Source organism: Neopsephotus bourkii, unplaced genomic scaffold, assembly GCF_033783945.1.
Source record: "Neopsephotus bourkii isolate Nb327-2 ecotype Australia unplaced genomic scaffold, CSIRO-AGI_Nbou_v1 NB_1053, whole genome shotgun sequence".
NCBI classification, from domain to species: domain Eukaryota; kingdom Metazoa; phylum Chordata; class Aves; order Psittaciformes; family Psittacidae; genus Neopsephotus; species Neopsephotus bourkii.
This window is the reverse complement of record NW_026901542.1, coordinates 1,325,721-1,345,200: the sequence shown is the minus strand read 5'-3', so window position 1 is coordinate 1,345,200 and position 19,480 is coordinate 1,325,721. Positions and strand designations below refer to the sequence as shown.

Here is a 19,480-nt window from a genome sequence, read left to right as displayed (position 1 = left end):
TCAAGCACATGTGAAAGAAACTATGTAATTCTGGCTAGCAATACTTCAGCCAATTGCCTTAATAGGGTCAGAGAGAAATGCAGGTTACACTGTACCTTTTCAATTTTTGAGTGACACAAGTGTAGCTAGCAATGATCAGATTAGTTGGATCAGTGAACAATCCACTATTCTTGATATATTTCTGAACAATTCTCTATTAGCTATTATTAAACTATGCCCATGTGTGTATAGATATATATATATTCACACTTCACACTCCAGGCTAATATGTCAGGGCTTTTACCTAATTTGCCAAAGCACAGGCAGGATGCAGAGATGAGGTGAGTGTGGGGCAGTGGCATTGCTGTGCAGGTGTCCCTCAGTTTATTCATGGAACCTCAGGGGGGCTGCCTTCAAGGACAGCATCCTTTGAAAACCTGTAGGGATTACTGCATAAGGGAACACTGACTAGCTGTCTGACTAACCACATACAAGCCTTTTTACTCTACTGTGCTGCCTTTTGCTGTCAATGGTTTTCAGGAAGAAAAATCAGTGGGAGTGTCAGTACTTCTACAGGGGCAGAGAGGATGCCTACCTGCTCATCTGCCCTCTGAAAAATTACGATAAAGAAACCACAGAAGTTGAAACTCCTTGAGTTTTCAGTTCCTGCAGTGGTGTTGTTTTTTTTATTTATTTGTTTTTGTTCTTTTTGGTTTTGGTTTTAATAAAAGAGACAAAGAGTTTTCTGTTTGTGAGACCTCACTTGGAGTATTGTGTGCAATTCTGGTGTCCTCAACATAAAAAGGACATGGATCTGTTGGAACAAGTCCAGAGGAGGGCCATGAGAATGATCAGGGGACTGGAGCACCTCCTGTATGAAGACAGGCTGAGAAAGTTGGGGCTGTTCAGCCTGGAGAAGAGAAGGCTGCGTGGAGACCTCATAGCAGCCTTCCAGTATCTGAAGGGGGCCTATAGGGATGCTGGGGAGGGACTCTTCATTAGGGACTGTAGTGATAGGACAAGGGGTAATGGGTTAAAACTTAAACAGGGGAAGTTTAGATTGGATATAAGGAGGAAATTCTTTCCTGTTAGGGTGATGAGGCACTGGAATAGGTTGCCCAGGGAAGTTGTGAATGCTCCATCCCTGGCAGTGTTCAAGGCCAGGTTGGACGAGGCCTTGGGTGGCATGGTTTAGTGTGAGGTGTCCCTGCCCATGGCAGGGGGTTGGAACTTGATGACATTAAGGTCCTTTCCAACCCTAACTATTCTATGATTCTATTTGACTGCTGTATAAAGCTTTAGTTCATTAACAGTAAATGTCATCCAGAAAGAACACACCGCCTGTGAATCTCTGATCATTGCTTGCACTTTCATCTGCAAATAAATGTAAGCAAACGTTGGGTAAAGCAATAGGGTTTTGAAAAACTACATAAACTTAGAATTCTCATAATCGTATTATTAATTCAATAACAAAAGATTACAAATTTTTAATAGACTTAGCACTCATTAATCCCTATGTTAGCACTCTAATTAAAATACTTTATTATATTTATTAATGATGAGCTCATATACTTGCTCTAACATTCATTTCCTTATGGGAAGCTCATCTTGAAAATCTAAATGATGCAAAACAGATGGGAAAATGTAACATAACTTAAAAATCATCAACCCACAGATATGGTACTGTATCTTGTTGGTTAAGAAGCTCTCCTGGAGCAAGGTTTTATGCAGTTGGTGATGAAGCTATCCATAACTCAGAAGAATCCTAAGTTCTTGGTGGTAAAAGAAGAGCTTACAAAGCAAATAAAGAGCATGGGCATCAGCAAGTTCTGTCCACAAATTAGATATGAATGCACTGTATGTTTTCATTCAAAAACCTCAGCTTGGCTAAGTTTAAAAATGCCTTCCTTAACTCAGAGAAAACTGAATCACAGACTGGAAATAGTGATAGCAGTACTCAGGGATGTTCCAAGGGTATCTGTGGTTCACCACCCAGTCATTTACCAAGTTTCAAGCAAAGACTTTCATCATATGAGCCCTATATTTATGCTTTAATAGTGATGTCAAAAATAGAATTGTGTGACCTACTTCTGAGATTCATTGTTCTCTTTTGACTATCACCTTTGCCAGTGCACTAAATTACTGAAAACCATCAGAATATGCCCCTGTGTGATCAAAAATAATTTACATGAATGCAGATTTCTGACGAAAAGCAGTATCCACATCTTTTGGGATCTCAACAACAATAAAGGAACTCATATTAGTATGAAGCTAACAAGTTCTTTATAATAATGAAATTAACTTGGCAGAAATAGAAGAACCTGGTAAGCAGAGATAGTCTTTTTTCTTTTTTTATTTCAGGTTTGAAAATTAATGTCTCAGCTTCAGAGATGTTTAATACACAGTAGAGGTAAGATCATAAGAGAATCGATAAGAAGTAATGTGGAAGAGGTGTGATCCTTGGTGATGAGACCAGCTTATTCAAAGCTAGCAACAACTTAAAATATCTTTTTCTATTACCTGTACCTAAAAATTGTTTAACTGAGTTCATGTGAGTTGTTTTGCTCTTGCCAGTAGAGGATCTGTTATGTGGTAGAACCAACTGGAACAGATAACCAAATAGCCGTTGACAAATGGTAATGTAAATGTAATTATAGCTGCTTTCTTGATATTGGCATCAGAGATGACACAGGGACAACACCAGCAGTGCAGCTCGATTGTCTCAATCTTATTCACAGGCGAGCTTACCTCACTATTTTATAAACAATAGCTGGCATAAAAGTTATGGGTAAATGAAAAACCCAGCAGGGTAATGATGACACAGTCCTTGCCACTGAAGTATCTCTTCCTTCAGTGAACTACATTTATACATAAAGGAAGTACAGTGCTAATTCCACCCCTGAAATATGGACTGGGAAAAGTTTCCAACACACATATTCATCTCCATTCAGCATGCCACTGAGAATGCCTGAGGACACTGTGCTTTGTACCAGCATCCCTGTGGGAATTTGCCCTGTTATTTCCAACAGCAGAAAAGCCTAGGTATTTGCTCACTTATAATCACAGATAACAACTTTACAGCTGATAACTAAAAATCACAATACACTGTAAGCTACATTTCTCTGAGTACTGCTCACACCTGGTTTTCTCAGCTCCTGTTACCTAACTAGCAATGGTACTTGGATTTGGGAGCTTGCAAAGTTGCACAAGCACATAAATTTACAGTCAACTGATTTTGCAGTGTATTTTTTAAATTCTTGCTCAGGAGTTGGCATATCTTGATCCTCTACATTTCTTTGGGCTGGAAATAGCACTGGATTAATAACAGATTTCTTCAAAGGCTTCTGTCAGAGCTATCTGTTTGTTGGCTTCACCCTCAGCACTATGCCTTCTGCTTTCCTTCCCCTCCTTGCTCTTAACCACTGACTCCAGCCTTCTCATTCCATGCTCACTACATTATTATTATCCCCTTGCCTCCAAATTTTACCCAAACCTGGCCAAATATGTGACTTCTAATTCACTCATGTCTGAAGTGTCTTCCTAATACATCAAGGCACTGGAAGCAATATATTGAGATACTGCCTTTGAAGAGTCCTGGGACTCTTTTTTTTTTCTCTACCTAGACTTTAGTGAAGACTTTGACACTGTTTCTTTCCACATCATCCTCCTGGAGAAAATGACTGCTTATGGCTTGGATGGGCATACTGCTCACTGGGTAAAAAACCTGCTGGAAGGCCAGGACCAAAGAGTGGAATGGATTAAATCCAGCTGGTGGCCGGTCACAACTAGGGTTCCCCAGGGCTCACTACTGGGGCCAGTTCTGTTCAGTATCTTGGATATTTCATAGAATCACAGAATAGAACCATAGAATAGTTAGGGTTGGAAAGGACTTTAAGATCATCAAGTTCCAATCCCTCTGCCATGGGCAGGGACACCTCACTCTAAACCATATCACCCAAGGCCTTGTCCAACCTGGCCTTGAACACTGCCAGGGATGGAGCATTCACAACCTCCCTGGGCAACCCATTCCAGTGCCTCACCACCCTCACAGGAAAGAATTTCCTCCTTATATCCAATCTAAACTTCCCCTGTTTAAGTTTTAACCCATTACCCCTTGTCCTATCACTACAGTCCCTAATGAAGAGTCCCTCCCCAGCATCCCTATAGGCCCCTTCAGATACTGGAAGGCTGCTATGAGGTCTCCACGCAGCCTTCTCTTCTCCAGGCTGAACAGCCCCAACTTTCCCAGCCTATCTTCATACGGGAGGTGCTCCAGTCCCCTGATCATCCTCATGGCCCTCCTCTGGACTTGTTCCAACAGTTCCATGTCCTTTTTATGTTGAGGACACCAGAACTGCACACAATATTCCAAGTGAGGTCTCATGAGAGCAGAATAAAGGGGCAGGATCACCTCCTTCAACCTGCTGGTCACGCTCCTTTTGGTGCAGCCCAGGATACGGTTGGCTTTCTGGGCTGCAAGCTTCTCTTTTATAATAGGAACAGAATTAGTGCTTTCTACTTTTCAGGTTTTTTAAGTGTAAGATGTAAATTTCATAACAAATCTTAAGTACTAAACAATAGAAACCAAGAAACTTTGACATGCAAAAAATCTTAAGAAATGCCAAAATTATCACCATTAAAAAAAACCCAAAAGCTTAAATAAAAAATAAAAGGATCAAGCTGTAAGTTTCTCCTAGAAATAGTCTTGGTCCGTCCAATTTTGCACCTACCATTTTGGAACTCTGCATTTTGCTGGCTTTATTTTCTTTGTGCAGAGGAGAGAGGACCTCAACATGTCGAGTGGGGCTCCATGGAATACTTTTTCTCATAAATTATGATCTCTTTTTCTGATAAATTATCATCACAAAACAGCACTAAGCCTCAAAACTATCTGATGTAAAAACAAGGCTATTACCTTCTGTGGGGTGTAAAAACAGCACTAGATGCCAAGAAGAGAACTTTCAAACCACTTCAGTGAGGTACTTTAAATGATCCAGATACTACACGATAGGGCAATACAGGCCTGCATTTTGTCAGGTGTGAAAGAGTCTCAGGTACCCAAAGACAGTTTTTCATCAAGTTTTATTGATAATCTCATTACTAATATGAGAAAATGTGAGCAAGCAACAAGTCAACTGTCTCTATGACAAAACTCATCCTCCAGCCTTATTGTATTTTTCCACCATCACTTCCTCTTTCTTTAATTCATATAAAAGAAAGTTATTTACAATTAGGCAAGTTCCAGAACCATTATATGGCAATTTAATTTAACTTATTGAGGATAAAGTGCTGAGAAAAATATCAGGTTTTCAGGTCCACTGATACTGTTTAAGATGACTAATAGTGCAGCAAACACAGGAATATTGATAGTATGGAAAGCAGTTTAAAATGTATTCATGTCTAAATGTGACTAAGACTATTAGAACATACATTTGTACTCTTCTTAAGTTTATATACAAGTTTCTGACCTAAGCCTGCTGAATTATGGAGTTCCTCTTCCTGGCTGTCCATACAAATGGACTAGTAGGGCTTAAAAGTTATAAAAAAAATATACCCCTTCAAATTTTAAAGACAATTTTTTGTAATAAACTTAAAAGAATATACTTAGTTGGATAGTGTATACTTTAAAAAAAATATATTAAAAGTCTGCTTGTCAATCTTTAAATATACATGACAAAAAGCAGATCTATAAATAACAAATGACCAAACAGAGTTTTCTAGATTACTTGAAATGCTGTATCTCTACAAGGCTTGAAAGGATGTGTTAGTGTTTAGTTCCTCAATAAAAAACATTAGAGGAACAACCACACATAAATCAAGAGCAATCAATTTTAATAGTCAGATTTTGAAGGCTCAATTTAACTTTTTGAAAGCTAACCATTTCATACATATATTTTTCATTTTAAGTATCACTGTCACAGGAAATAAAAATGGCACTGACAAACGTTCTTTTGATAAATGAGTTTTAATACTAATGTAATGCAAATCAGTTTTGCCTTCAGCAGTGATGGAGATACAAAAGCTTCCATTTAAAGAAAGAAGACTTACGCAGGTATTTACATGAATTTCATTAGCATTCCATTATGTGTATGTGACAACAATATTAGTATTATTTTGAGAACTGAATACTGTGGCTGTATCAATTTTCAGCATGTTGATCTACGCTGTCACGTAAATTAATAGTGATATTATCAGGAAGACAGACGCGGATCCCTCATCAATAGGAAATTATAGCACAGAGAGCACGCACAACAGTAACTCATGATGGAGCTCATGATGGAGCAATTTTTTCCTTTTCTGTTTGAGAAGGCTTGGGTGGCAGCATGGGACTCCACTGCTTCAGCACAGCAGTTGGGGCTGCTGCTGCCGAATGCACAACAGCTTACCATTTTGCACCCAAGAAAGCCTGAGCAAACCTGCCACCCAGTGACTTGAGCTCAGAACTGCCAGAGAGAAGCGGTAGGCAGGAGAAAATCCCTTTCTAGCATGTGAAGGAGGAAAACCCTTAATGCAAGATAATACAATGCTAAAATAATACAATACTAAATCAATGAAACAGAAATACTGGAAATGTATATTCCTTGTAATTACACCCTACATATACCTTTTTATTGTATTTGTTGAAGCTGTTTAAAAATTCTGCATTTGTTATTACTTCAGTGCTGAATCCACAAATAACTACAAATAGCAATTCTAGACCTCACATGCAGTCCTACTGTCCCTTCTCTCCTGGCTGAGAAAGACTGAGCTGCCTGTGGAGAAGAAACAGAGATGATCTGTACTTGCTTTGCATTTGAAAGCCCAAAACTAAGGCTTAGGAATGCAAAACAGGAATCTGACCCTGCTAAAATGACTTCTACCACTAATAATCAAGTGCAAAAGGAACACACCAAATTAAGAAATATGTGTATGAAGACAGTTATGCAATGACAAATAAATTAATTGCTGTTTGGATCTGACCTACTTAAGTTTAACTAAGTGAATTAAGCGTTAGCACCTTTTCAGCTACTTCTGCATCCTATGCAGTATCTATCTCTAGAATCTTTTGAAAGAAGAAATCATCCAGCCTGAGATTCAACACCCACATGAAGTAAACCACCCCTTTCTCTCCTTTTGCAGACTATGGAAGGTCTGTAGAAACCAAGCAAGTCTAGCAAAGATACACTAATTTGGTTTTGAAATAAAGCAGTCCAATAAGGTGTCTAAAATATTGCGGAGTTAATCAGAATTTGGGGCTAGGAGATCTAGGACCACTGGCTAGCTGTAAGATGAAACAGGTGGCCAGAAAACTAAGTATTAAGTTAATCTTCACAGAAAATGACACTTTATACACTTGCTAAGGCCCTTATTTGGCCCGTAGTTGTTCATTTGAAGTGCTGTGCTAGAGAGTGCTGTAAAATTGATATTACATTTCAGAATTAATTTCCCCTAAAAGAAAAAAATCCAATTTCCTTCTTATTTTCATTATGTCAATAATATAAAAACTTTTGTTCAACATATGACAGAGAAAGTCCTTTATCTAAGGACAAACTTATGTCATTAGGACGGGAGTTAAGCTTTTTCAAGAAAGTCTTATGCATTTATTAGTACCAAAATGCAGATATAAACCTATCAAAAGTGCAGCTTAATAGCCACTTGCAGAAAATGTTTTATAAGATCCCAGTGTACTAGTGAAGATCTATAGGTTTTGTAATTCCTGAAACAACACAACACTACAAACTGCTTAGTACCCTGCTGCTGAGTTTGGACATAGAATTTGGAGAAATTTATGGCACAAAGTGATTTATGTCTTTAGGTTTCAATGTTTTTCAGCTGATCTTAGTGTACTTCTGCTGGCTTGTCTGACAAGGACTTGCCTCTCACTGAAAGAGTGCAGTATGACTTCACAGGGACATTTACAACTCAGCAACAGAGCAGGCTGACTGCTCAAAGGACTGGTTTGCTCCAAACCAGTCTAAAACAGTTCTGCTTGAAACATCTCACAAAGAGATAAACAGATATTGAAAAAGAAAGAGAGAAAGAATCTCCATGGAAAATTAAAGAATATTTCCAGCTTAAGAGAAATACTCTGCAGGAGGCACTGTTACATGGTACATCATTCTGAACACAGAGCTGAAACTTAATATGGTCCCTGGTGTTCCCAGACACTACAGGTACCATTAGCAATATTTCCTCTCTACCTTCACAGTTCCTCTTGGTAGCACACATTCCAAAAGTATCTATAGTGAGGATTTTTGTATCATTTAAACCCAGAATAACAGAATAAATACATATATATGTGGACAACCACTCTGAGGTTGTTGCTGAATATTAGGTAAGTCAGCTTTTGAATTGACATACCGCGAAGGGTTTTCCAATCAAGGTAGTAATTTTGAATAAACCTGATAGAAGACTGTAAAGAGATAACCACACACACAAGCATGAAAGATTTATGATTCCTCTTTCTATATGCCAAAATCATTGTTTTTGTATTAACTTGTTTAGCCTTCACACTAACTCTTTCTTGCTCAGTGTTTACAGACCATTTGACTCCTACCCACCATCTGCCCCGGTTTTGTGCCAAATACCAGAAATGTTGATGAGAAAAACATAAGTAAGGAAAAGTGAATGCATATGCACACATTTCCAAGATAATTTGTACCCTGTTTAAGGTAAGGCTACCAATTTACCAGTTTTATTCACTGGGATTTAACTGAGGTACCAAAATATTTATGTTAATTTAGACATTTCAGGTATCTACCTGCAAGTGTCTACATGTCTGTAAAACGTCTAAACTGTGATTTTATTTCATGTTCTTAGCCTAGTGCATCTTTCTAGACCTGAACCAACACAATAGAAAAAGTAAAACAGAAAAGACTGCTATTCACAATAAAGAAACCCACTAGTCTTTCGCATATTAGATAAGGATCTGTAGTATCTTACCATGACATTCCTTTCATAATGTTCATGCTCTTTCTCAAAATCTATTACAAAGCCATTTAGAGACCAAATAAATGTCAGGTCTAATGTGGGATCATGGGATGCAATGCATTGCATGGTAGCATTCTCTCCAACGGTGACATCAACATTCAATGGAGCTAAAGTAATCCTTGTAGCTTCTGTGAAGTTAAGAGCAAACACGGAAAATTCCAATAAATAAATGTTTATCCAAATGCAAGCTCAGCTCCATAATTGTTTGAATATAAACATACAACCGCTCCCTCAAAGTCTGCTTTACATGTTATTCATGCAGCCACATTTCAAAGGACCAAAATAAAGAGAACAAAGGAAACCTTTTACAACTGAAATGCCTAAATTCTGTCCTTTGAAACTGTCTGTTTCAGTCTCTGAATCACATTACTGACTATTTAAAGCTATTTTTACTCATTGACTGTATCTCAGGTAGAAAGAAGACACATGATGAATCTTATGTGACTTGTGTGGCATTTCTTGTTTTAATAATATTTCTTATGTTTTAAAACCTGTCTAATGCATGGAAAGTTCTACTCAGTTGTCAGGCTGAGTCAGATTTCTATTGGAGTACTGCAGGGATTGAGATCTTAATTTATCGACTGAGAAACAACAGAATGGATGCATAGCGAACTATGCAAATACCTACATGTGGAAAGGAAGAGAAAATAATACAACAAAAGGAAGAAATTTGTGTATCTTCCAGCAACATTACATACTGATACTGAAACAAGAAAACAAAAAGGCAGAGATCTCATTACACTTGCCAGAGATCTTGGTGCATTCATCAATCTCCTATGGTAAATCAACAACACTGTTTTGGAAAGGACTAAGTGGATCAGTGAGACCCGTTTCTTTCCTTTCAATTCTTATCATAAAGCAAAAAGCCTCAGAGCATCTTCCTTATGCCATGACATATAACTTTCCCACTAGTATGAGAATGGGAATAGAGCACCAGAACCTGGAAGACAATAGCCAAAAGAAAAAGCTATTGCTACTAGCTAAGTCCTAGGTTTGAGCATGCTCCAGGGAGCACACTACACTTCATAATCACAGAACAGCAAAAAATCCTCAATAAACCCAATGTTACTTGTCAACTTGCCTTTGAGAGAAACCTTCCCATATGCAAGTAATGTAAAGCCTGCTTAGCAGAGAGGCTATGAGGATGGCACAACTACTGGCTTTTGCAGAATGGAGCATCTCATAGTGCATTGGAGCAAACTCTTAACATCTGATCTTTAAAGTCTTAGCTATGGACACATGCTTAGCATACGTGCTGCATTCTAGTGCTGTGCCCGTATGTTCAGCATTTGATTCTGCCATCAGTGATGTTCTAAATATTTACATAATGTATTCTACCAGTCCTGTGGCAGTGAACAAACAGTGTGTGGGAAAACCCATCAGATTTGCAGTGCTTGTCAGCTTCAGATTTAACTGTTAAAATTCCCGTAGTCATGCACAATGTCTGAGAAGTTTTATGGGCCACACAATTCCTGGGAATATCATCCTCAAAGCATTCTTTGTCAACTCTTATCATGGTCCACAATGTGAAAATAAAGTTGAAGTATGTTGTCTGACCCCTCCTGTTTCTGCTGTGATGCAAGGGATGTGTCATAGTCTTTTGGTTTGTCTTTTTAGACGAATTGGAGCAGAATTCTCCAAAACTTTAAAATTTTGTATATCTAAGTTTCTAAGGTTTATAAATATATGGTTTGTGTTTCACTGTGTGAATTTAGCCAGCAAATGACTTTAGAAGGTATGATAGAGTTATTAAGGGGCTGGATATTTATTTACACAATCTTTCAAAATAATTAAATACCTGAGGGCAATATTAAGATGTATAAAGCTGAAAAGGATGATAAAAAGTAATAGCAATTATTAATCAAATCTGATTAAGCAAAATAAAAGTCTTACAATAAATTTGGTACAACAAATTTGGTATAAATTAACCAGAAAAATGCTTTCATATGATCTGATGATATAGATTAATTCTTACATTAGTACATCAATATTGTGGCATTGAGCTGTCACATCTAGTATGATTTCTGGAACAGACATTTAAAAATGTATTTGATAAATTATTCTTTTGCTATGAGTGATACCTAACAGACATAGCTATTCATGAATATTATCTTTCCTGTCTATATTCTACAGCTATTTATTTATTTATTTGATACCAGGTTTAAAATAGGCAATTAAGGATATCACTACTCCATCAGTAAATACTAATACCTGTAAAAGAAGAGAATTTAGTGCCTGTAAAACAAGGGAATTTAGTAGTGCAGCCATGCAGCTGTGTGTCCCTATTGCACCAATTTAATGCATGTTTCTTTAACAGAAATGCTCTCTCAAACTTGCTTACTCCACCAAGAAAAGTAGAAAAGAAAAATTAAGGAATGTCAGTAAAAGTGCCATTTCTGTCCGAGTCATGGCCCTAGAATCACACCTTAGTCTAAGCACTAAGGTACCAATTTTAATGAATGTATTAAAATGTGTCAACTTAACGGATCAGATTTAATAATCTCTAATGGAAAAATCAACCTTGAAAACTGAGATACTGTCTCAGGACTAGTGCAAACATACTCTGTTTCTACTGAGCAATATGTTTTTAAAGCATCATTATTTAACGAACAACTAAATTAAAAAGATATAAAATGGTTTGCAAGTGCTGGAACAAAAATTAGTGATTTTGCCCAAAACAAATTAATGCAATTTACAGGTTTACCTGTCATTTCCAGAACACCAGTGCTATTAGCTTTTCCTCGGTTGTTTTCTGCAAAACAAGTGTAGCGCCCTTCATCCAGCTTTGTGATATTGATAATTTCCAGGCTCCCATCATCCCAGATACGTATGCTATTGAAAGTGTAAAAAAATACATCAAGATAAATTAGGTTTTATATCAGAAAGCAGTACTTTCAGTAGAATAGTAGCAAGTGAAAGAACAAACCACAGATGTCTATTGGAAGCTCACATCTAAATACTGCATTTATAAACACTCTTATAGGAAAAATATTTTATTAGATTGTGGCATGATTAGATGCCTCTGCTGGAGCCAGAGAATGTATTTTCATTTACTTGTAGTAATTCTAATACTTTTCTTACAGTCAATTCTGAAATGTGAACAGCACCACACAGTTGGATACCCCTCTAGCTATTTGGTTCCACATTGGCTGAAATATTCTGGCAGGTGTTCTCCTAAAATTACACAGTCTCCTGCTCCTGAAGTCTGCAAAGATGAGAACTAGCCTACAGGATGAATACAAACATAAGGCAGCATTTTTAAGACTCACAGTGTCCCCTAACAGTCAATACTAACCGGCTCCCATTTACAAGCAGTTCTGTTCCTTTGCTCCAGGAGAATTTTGGCTTAGGAGCAGCTTTGGGCTTGCATTCAATGATTACACGACCCCCTTTAGCTGCTAGGATTTTCTTCTTCATAGGGTTCAGTTCAAAAGTAGGAGGTGAAGCTGAAAGCGAAAATTAACAAAAGCACTGCTGTTAGTGATTTTTCTGCAAAATATGTTTGCAACATGAAGTAAATGACAAAATTATAGAATTGTTTGCAAATACCCATTATTCAGATCAGTAAGAAAAATAGTAATGATAAAAGATGCCCCAAGAAATAGATGCTGATCTAAAATAGGAAAAATCATTGTGTAGTTATATGTTGCTTTATGCTAGAGGTTTCTTTCTGTTGACTTCCGGACTTCCATCTAAATTTAATCTAACAAGATCGAAGTCCACCAAAAGCAACAGAAAGTTTTCCTTTTCAAATGCCTTTTGATCAGTCCTAATAAAATTCATATTCTTGGAGATCAATTTCTGCATAAAGTGGCTCATTCGATCATATTTTCAAAGAATAGTTTGTTTTACTTTTCAGTGATCTTAACCCCCCTCTAGCAACATTAAGATTGTACCCTTCCTCCTCTTTGTAGTTTTCTGTTTGACTGACTCGCCTTAGGTGCAGTCTCAGATTTACAAGAGTAATGAGACATGAGCGCAACAAGCACCACTCTTACATACTGAGGTTACATCTTTGCTTACTCATTTTCTCTTTACTTGTAACCAAATAAAAACCAAAATGCTTTTAATTATTTTGCATCTCATCGAAAGTACACAGCTTAAAGAAATAGGGTTATAAGTTCATTAAAGCAGTACAGACAAAACCTCTGTATTGTTGTGCAGTGGGTTGGGGAAGACAAGGATAGTTTAGCTCTTGGGAAAGTCTGAAGGCAAGCATGAGATGGAAAGAACCCAGGGTAACTTCTGCAATGAAATCTCCTAGGAAAACTGTATCATACAGCCATTATGCCTGCTCTAATGACATCAGTAAAAATGACACAAATTGTTTTATGCCTGAGCACTCTGGATGTGAAAGTCTAACTTTCAATAGTATGCTCCTTAGGAAACCAATGGATTAATGACTACAGCTATCAAATGGAACAGCTAGACCACTCTCCATCATCTTTATCAAGTCTTGGGAAACGGGAGAGCTGCCTGAGGACTGGAGGAAAGCAAATGTCACTCCAGTCTTCAAAAAGGGCAAGAAGGAGGACCCAAGTAACTACAGATCAGTCAGCCTCACCTCCATCCCTGGGAAAGTGATGGAACACCTTATCCTTCTGCCATCTTAAAGCATATCAAGGATAAGACGGTTATGAGTGGCAGTCAACATGGCTTCACCAAGGGGAAGTCATGCTTCACCAATGTCATAGCCTTTTATGAGGAAATAACACAGTGGATGGATGATGGCAGAGCGGTGGATGTGGTCTACCTTGACTTCAGCAAAGCGTTTGACACAGTCTCCCACAGCATCCTCGCAGCTAAATTGAGGAAGTGTGGTCTGGATGATTGGGTAGTGAGGTGGACTGTGAACTGACTGAAGGAGAGAAGCCAGAGAGTTGTAGTCTATGGGGCGGAGTCTAGTTGGAGGCCTGTATCTAGTGGAGTGCCTCAAGGGTCGGTACTGGGACCAGTATTATTTAATATATTCATCAATGATTTAGATGAGGGAATTGAGTGTACTATCAGCAAGTTTGCTGATGACACTAAGCTGGGAGGGGTGGCCGACACGCCAGAAGGCTGTGCTGCCATCCAGCGAGACCTGGACAGGCTGGAGAGTTGGGCGGGGAATAACTTGATGAAATATAACAAGGGAAAGTGTAGAGTCCTGCATCTGGGCAGGAACAACCCCAGGTTCCAGTATAGGCTGGGGAACGACCTGTTAGAGAGCAGCATAGGGGAGAGGGACCTGGGAGACCTAGTGGACGACAGGATGACCATGAGCCAACACTGTGCCCTTGTGGCCAAGAAGGCCAATGGCATCCTGGGGTGCATTAGAAGGGGGGTGGTTAGTAGGTCGAGAGAGGTCCTCCTTCCCCTCTACTCTGCCCTGGTGAGAACTAATCTGGAATATTGTGTCCAGTTCTGGGCCCCTCAGTTCAAGAAGGACAGGGACCTGCTGGAGAGAGTCCAGCGCAGGGCAACTAAGATGATTAAGGGAGTGGAGCATCTCCCTTATAAGGAAAGACTGAGGGAGCTGGGTCTCTATAGTTTGGAGGAGACTGAGGGGTGACCTTATTAGTGTATATAAATATATAAAGGGGGAGTGTCACGAGGATGGAGCCAGGCTCTTCTCAGTGGCAAACAATGATAGGACAAGGGGTAATGCGTACAAACTGGAACACAAGAGGTTCCACTTAAACTTGAGAAGAAACTTCTTCTCAGTGAGGGTGACAGAACACTGGAACAGGATGCCCAGGGAGGTTGTGGAGTCTCCTTCTCTGGAGACATTCAAAACTCGCCTGGACACGTTCCTGTGTAACCTTATCTAGGTGTTCCTGCTCCGGCAGGGGGATTGGACTAGATGATCTTTTGAGGTCCCTTCCAATCTCTAGCATACTGTGATACTGTGATATTGCACACAACCATTGCAGCTGGTCATAGTAGATTGTAGAAAGCAAAAGCAAAAGGGAGAGTGAAGAGGAAGAGCTTTAAAGGCTTGGTGACTGACAACACGGTTTTAAAAAAGCATATTTTACCCACAGAGGAGAGGACATAGGCAGGAAAAAAGAAAATGCTCCTCAAGTTTTGCAAGCCGGAGAAGGTAGTCAGTAACCCTTATGCACTTCATGTAAGTTCTGCACCATCAGTTCCTCTGAGAGGTAACAGCAGCAAGGAAATATCAGAAATAATATAGCAAATATTTCCTGCAAATTGGAAACTTGATTCCTGAATTTGTTGTCAAAAACCAGATAGAGAGCTCAAATAAAGCCCCTAGATTGAGCGAGGCTTTTTAGCTTTATCTTCACAGGAATCTGTTACCAAACTATGCCTGCAAATATGACTGCTATCTTACTCAAACCTGAAATAGAAAATAGAGCAAGTAATCCTACTGACCCACAATCTTCAGTTCAGCATTTGCATAAATAATTCCATGTGTGTTTTCTGCAATACATTGGTACATGCCGGCATCGTCAAAGGTCAGACTTTGTATTCTTAGTTCACCTTTCCGGAACTAAAACACAGAATCAATAAAACAACAAGATATTCATATAGATGATCTATGCTGACAAATTTATATCTATTCCACATATCTTTTATTTTTTTAGGGACAACATTCAGAAATGAGTTCCTTACATAACATTAAGACACCAGTGAGATTTTATTTTACCCATGTTACATTTCAGTCTTTGTGACAATCTATTCATCTTCTTGTTTTAAAGGCAGACTCAGTGTCTATCCATATAGATGGAAAAGTCTTAGCTGAGTGGCACTTGACACACCTACTCTTCAATCCCTTGTTACCATACTAATGTAAACACTACTGATTCAGAAATAAGAAACATGAAATGAAATTCATTTTATGCACATAAGCTTTGTTTTTCTACACTCATGGTTCAGTACCTTCTATTGTATGTACATCATTTTACAACAGTAAAAGGTCAAAGCAAGTCCCAGTGAGACAGAAGTTTTTCAGATGATTTCTCTGAGAGGTAGCATAAATTATTTTTTATTACATTGTTTTAATATCAAAAGAAAATACCAAAAATCAAAATAAAGTACTTAATCTATTTCTAAACAATTGTGTATAAAACTACACAAAGTGTGGTGGCGCACTTTGTAAAGTACAAGTAGATGCCTATTTCCTTTAGAAAGATCATGTTAATGAATTCTGTTTTCTTGTCAAAAGCTGAAAAGCTTTAAACCTTGCATATGAGTAAATTGGAGGGCATGGAGCAGTGGAAGATTAAAAGAATACTGTTTATCTGAAAAAGATTAAAGGAAACATATATCCTGCACTTTTATTTAAAAAAAAAGTTCAAATCAGATTCTCTGAATTTTTTTATTTTTTTTCTAAGTGAAACACCTAATTAAAAATTCTCTGATTTAGAAGCAAGTTATATTTTCAAGGCAAATTAAATATTTTTGCTATTTTCCATTTGGAAATCATTTCATAATAGTAACACATGGCATAATCTTCTGGTGCATTACTGCACAATTACACACTGCTTTCTGCAATCCAGGATGGAGATTTTGTCAGTGAAAGCCAAGTTGAGTGGGGACCATCAAGCAATTCATTTGTTAAATTATTTGTTTGTAATAACTACTGAAGCTAGAAAGGAGCATTGTTTTTCCTGGTTTAAGACATCTCCATATGGCAGATGGTGATACCCCTACTCTCCCTCCAAGCTCCCACATTTTTCTTAAAACATAAAGGCAAACCAATGCTGCCTCATTGTCTTTTTTTGCTTGCTTGCCAAGATCAGTGCTGCCACAGCTCAACAGATGCAGCATTACATTGTGCCCTCTTCTATCCTCTTCGCTCTTTAATGACACATCATACAATAGATATTAAGCAATAGATACTACATTGTTGAAATGCCTGGAGAGAAAATATCCAATGTAATAAATTTAAATTATCAAATGGCACTCATTTAAACTTCACATAACCTAAAATAATGGAATTTTGCAATAGTCTGTGGCTAGGAAAAACATGGAAAAGCAAAATACAGGAGCACAGGTAATTTAAAAATTACCCTTTCTTCTCTTGTCTCCACCGACTCTATTTTATCTTACACTTTGAAAGACACACTCATGTTTAATGTGGTAAAAAGGATTATTTCTGGAGATAAGCTGATAGACATTTTTTATCCAGAGAGAAGAAAATAGCATTTAGATAAAGAGGACTGGAGAAAAAGGGATATCCACCTCCCAACATGTGGTCAAAAGTCAAGTTCATAATTCAGACTGAATATTAAACAACCTACAGAAATGCTGAATTCTTCATATCCTCGGAAAACAGAAGACTCAGATGAAACTTTAAAAAATAATGCAAGTGTATCAGCAAATATTTTTATCATTATAATTAATTTTTTTTTAACCTTTTAATAATGCATGCTTCAAAAAATAATTTCCATCAGCTAATCAATCAATCCTGTATTATCTATGGCAATATACTTACCGCGACACCATTCTTCAACCACCTAATTGTCGGAATAGGCTTGCCTGTAGCTACACAAGGCCAGTAGAGGTCACTGCCTATATCCTTCTCTGTATCATTGATATGTTCTACCCACTCAGGAGAAGCTGAAAGATAAAAACCATGATGCTTGTAAATATAGCAGATACATAGTTAGTTAACATTATGTTGTATTAATTCCACTGCTTTTTCACGAGTGTCCAAAGTTATGTTACCACTTACACAGACCTGTCGATTATACAGTGTGGAAATTACTCAGTAATACCATAAAATGAAAGTTAAATGACACAAAACTGTGCAAAACCATGTAAGTACTGAAGGGGTCTCCAAGAAAATATTATTTTGGTCCAGAGAAGCTAATTAAGAATTTAATATTGAAAATGCCCCAGCATTTTTGGTTTTGATAAGGAAATGAACCTATTTAGTAGCTTTACCTATTGCAAACAGTAACAACCTTCCCACACCAATTCTGAATTTCTCCCAGTGAAGTTCAAGCACTCAACTAAGGGTCTTAACTTGGCAGAGTTTCTGTACAGTCAATGAAAAGAGACAGAAATCTCCTGAAGGTAATTCAGATGTTATGGATGACCTTTTCATGCCACAGTTATGTGGCACAAGTCTCAGTCAAGGCAGTGAGGTTACTTGGGATGATTCCACTATGATAGGTAAGATGCAATGTTTTGGTTCCCTCACTTATCCAAATGCATGAAGAGAGGCTGAAGGAATAAATAGTTGAGTGTAACTAATAAGAGAGAGAGCTAAGATGGAGAAGACAAACAAAAGAGGAAACAAGAAAGTGCAACAAACCAAATCATCTCCATTTCTTCCTGGAAGTTCTTTCACTTCAAGTACTCTAAATTTATTTAATTTCCATTACTACGTCATTACTATGTCAAGGTGTATACACAGATATCATAACCAGACAAATGAAGTAGCTGTTCAATTAATACTCAGATGTTATGCCTGGTATTGCTCCATTAGCTTGAACAGCAGTGTGTCAAGATGATGCTATGAGTCAGCACTGACACCAACTGTGGAAACAAAGGTATCTGCAACATAAGTGAAAGCAACATAGATTGTGAAGAATAAAACTGTTTTACTTACCTTGTACATAGATTCTTGCTTGATGTTTATCCTTTCCTTTATAGTTTTCAGCTTCACACTCATAAAGTCCTTCATCTTCATACTGAATATTAAAGATCTTAAGAACTGCACCAGACATGCTTATCTCAGCAGTGGCTGGCATGGGTTCAAGGTATTTACTCCATCTGAGTTCAGGAACCGGACTTGAAAAGGTACAGTAAAGTACAAATCAGCATGTTCAAGAACTGGCTGTTAAATTGCAGACTACAAAACAGTGTTTGATGATGAAAAATGTCTTTTCATTCCCTGAAATATGAAAGCAAATAGTGCTCTACAATAACTTTAAAATACACTTACTTCCCAAGAGCAAAACACTCCAGTGTCACATTTTGCCCTAGGAGAGCATACGTGTCCTTGAACTTAACTTTGATATCAGCGGGATATACTTTAGCACCTAAGATGAAAAAAGAGATTTTCAGGAAAGGCACATCAGAAAAGAATACAGCTCCAGAAAAATGTTCATAAAATTCCAGACAAAAAACATTTACATGGAGCTTGACCGTTCATGAGGTCTGATTTAGCACTGAACTTTTAATAGTAATGAAGAATTGGGTTACTCAACAACTAGTTACCTGTCTCTGGATGGTAATGCCTAATATTTTTTGCAGCACAATGCTTTAACATATACTTGCATTTGAAGTGTGATGATGTACTGTGCATGTGGGTAGACAAAAGCCTGAGTCTCTCTTTTCCACAATTTTTTTTACAGAATGGAACATTCTGAATTATTATGAATTTAATATTATTATCTTAGTAAGGGTATGAAGGAATTAGAGCCAGCAAATCTACATCTTAATGAGGGCACAGGCACGCAAACGTAATCAAATCTACCTACTGATGATCCCTGTAGGACTCCTCTTGCAATTCTAGATGAAGATATCAGTATGAGTATTGGCCATGGAAAATTTGGACAAAGATCACTGATTT

General features: G+C 37.8%; 1 protein-coding gene across 1 annotated transcript in view; it reads right to left on the bottom strand.

The window, feature by feature from the left end:
* CNTN1 (contactin 1) overlaps positions 1-19,480 on the bottom strand; it is a 239,509-nt gene that overhangs the window by 46,639 nt on the left and 173,390 nt on the right. Inside the window, exons 9-15 of the mRNA XM_061361173.1 lie at positions 18,851-18,947; positions 18,515-18,696; positions 17,393-17,517; positions 15,328-15,445; positions 12,245-12,395; positions 11,654-11,781; positions 8,902-9,077 (exon numbers count right to left, since the gene is read on the bottom strand). Of these exons, the coding sequence (XP_061217157.1) occupies positions 8,902-9,077; positions 11,654-11,781; positions 12,245-12,395; positions 15,328-15,445; positions 17,393-17,517; positions 18,515-18,696; positions 18,851-18,947 (977 nt within the window). The remainder of the gene's footprint in view (positions 1-8,901; positions 9,078-11,653; positions 11,782-12,244; positions 12,396-15,327; positions 15,446-17,392; positions 17,518-18,514; positions 18,697-18,850; positions 18,948-19,480) is intronic.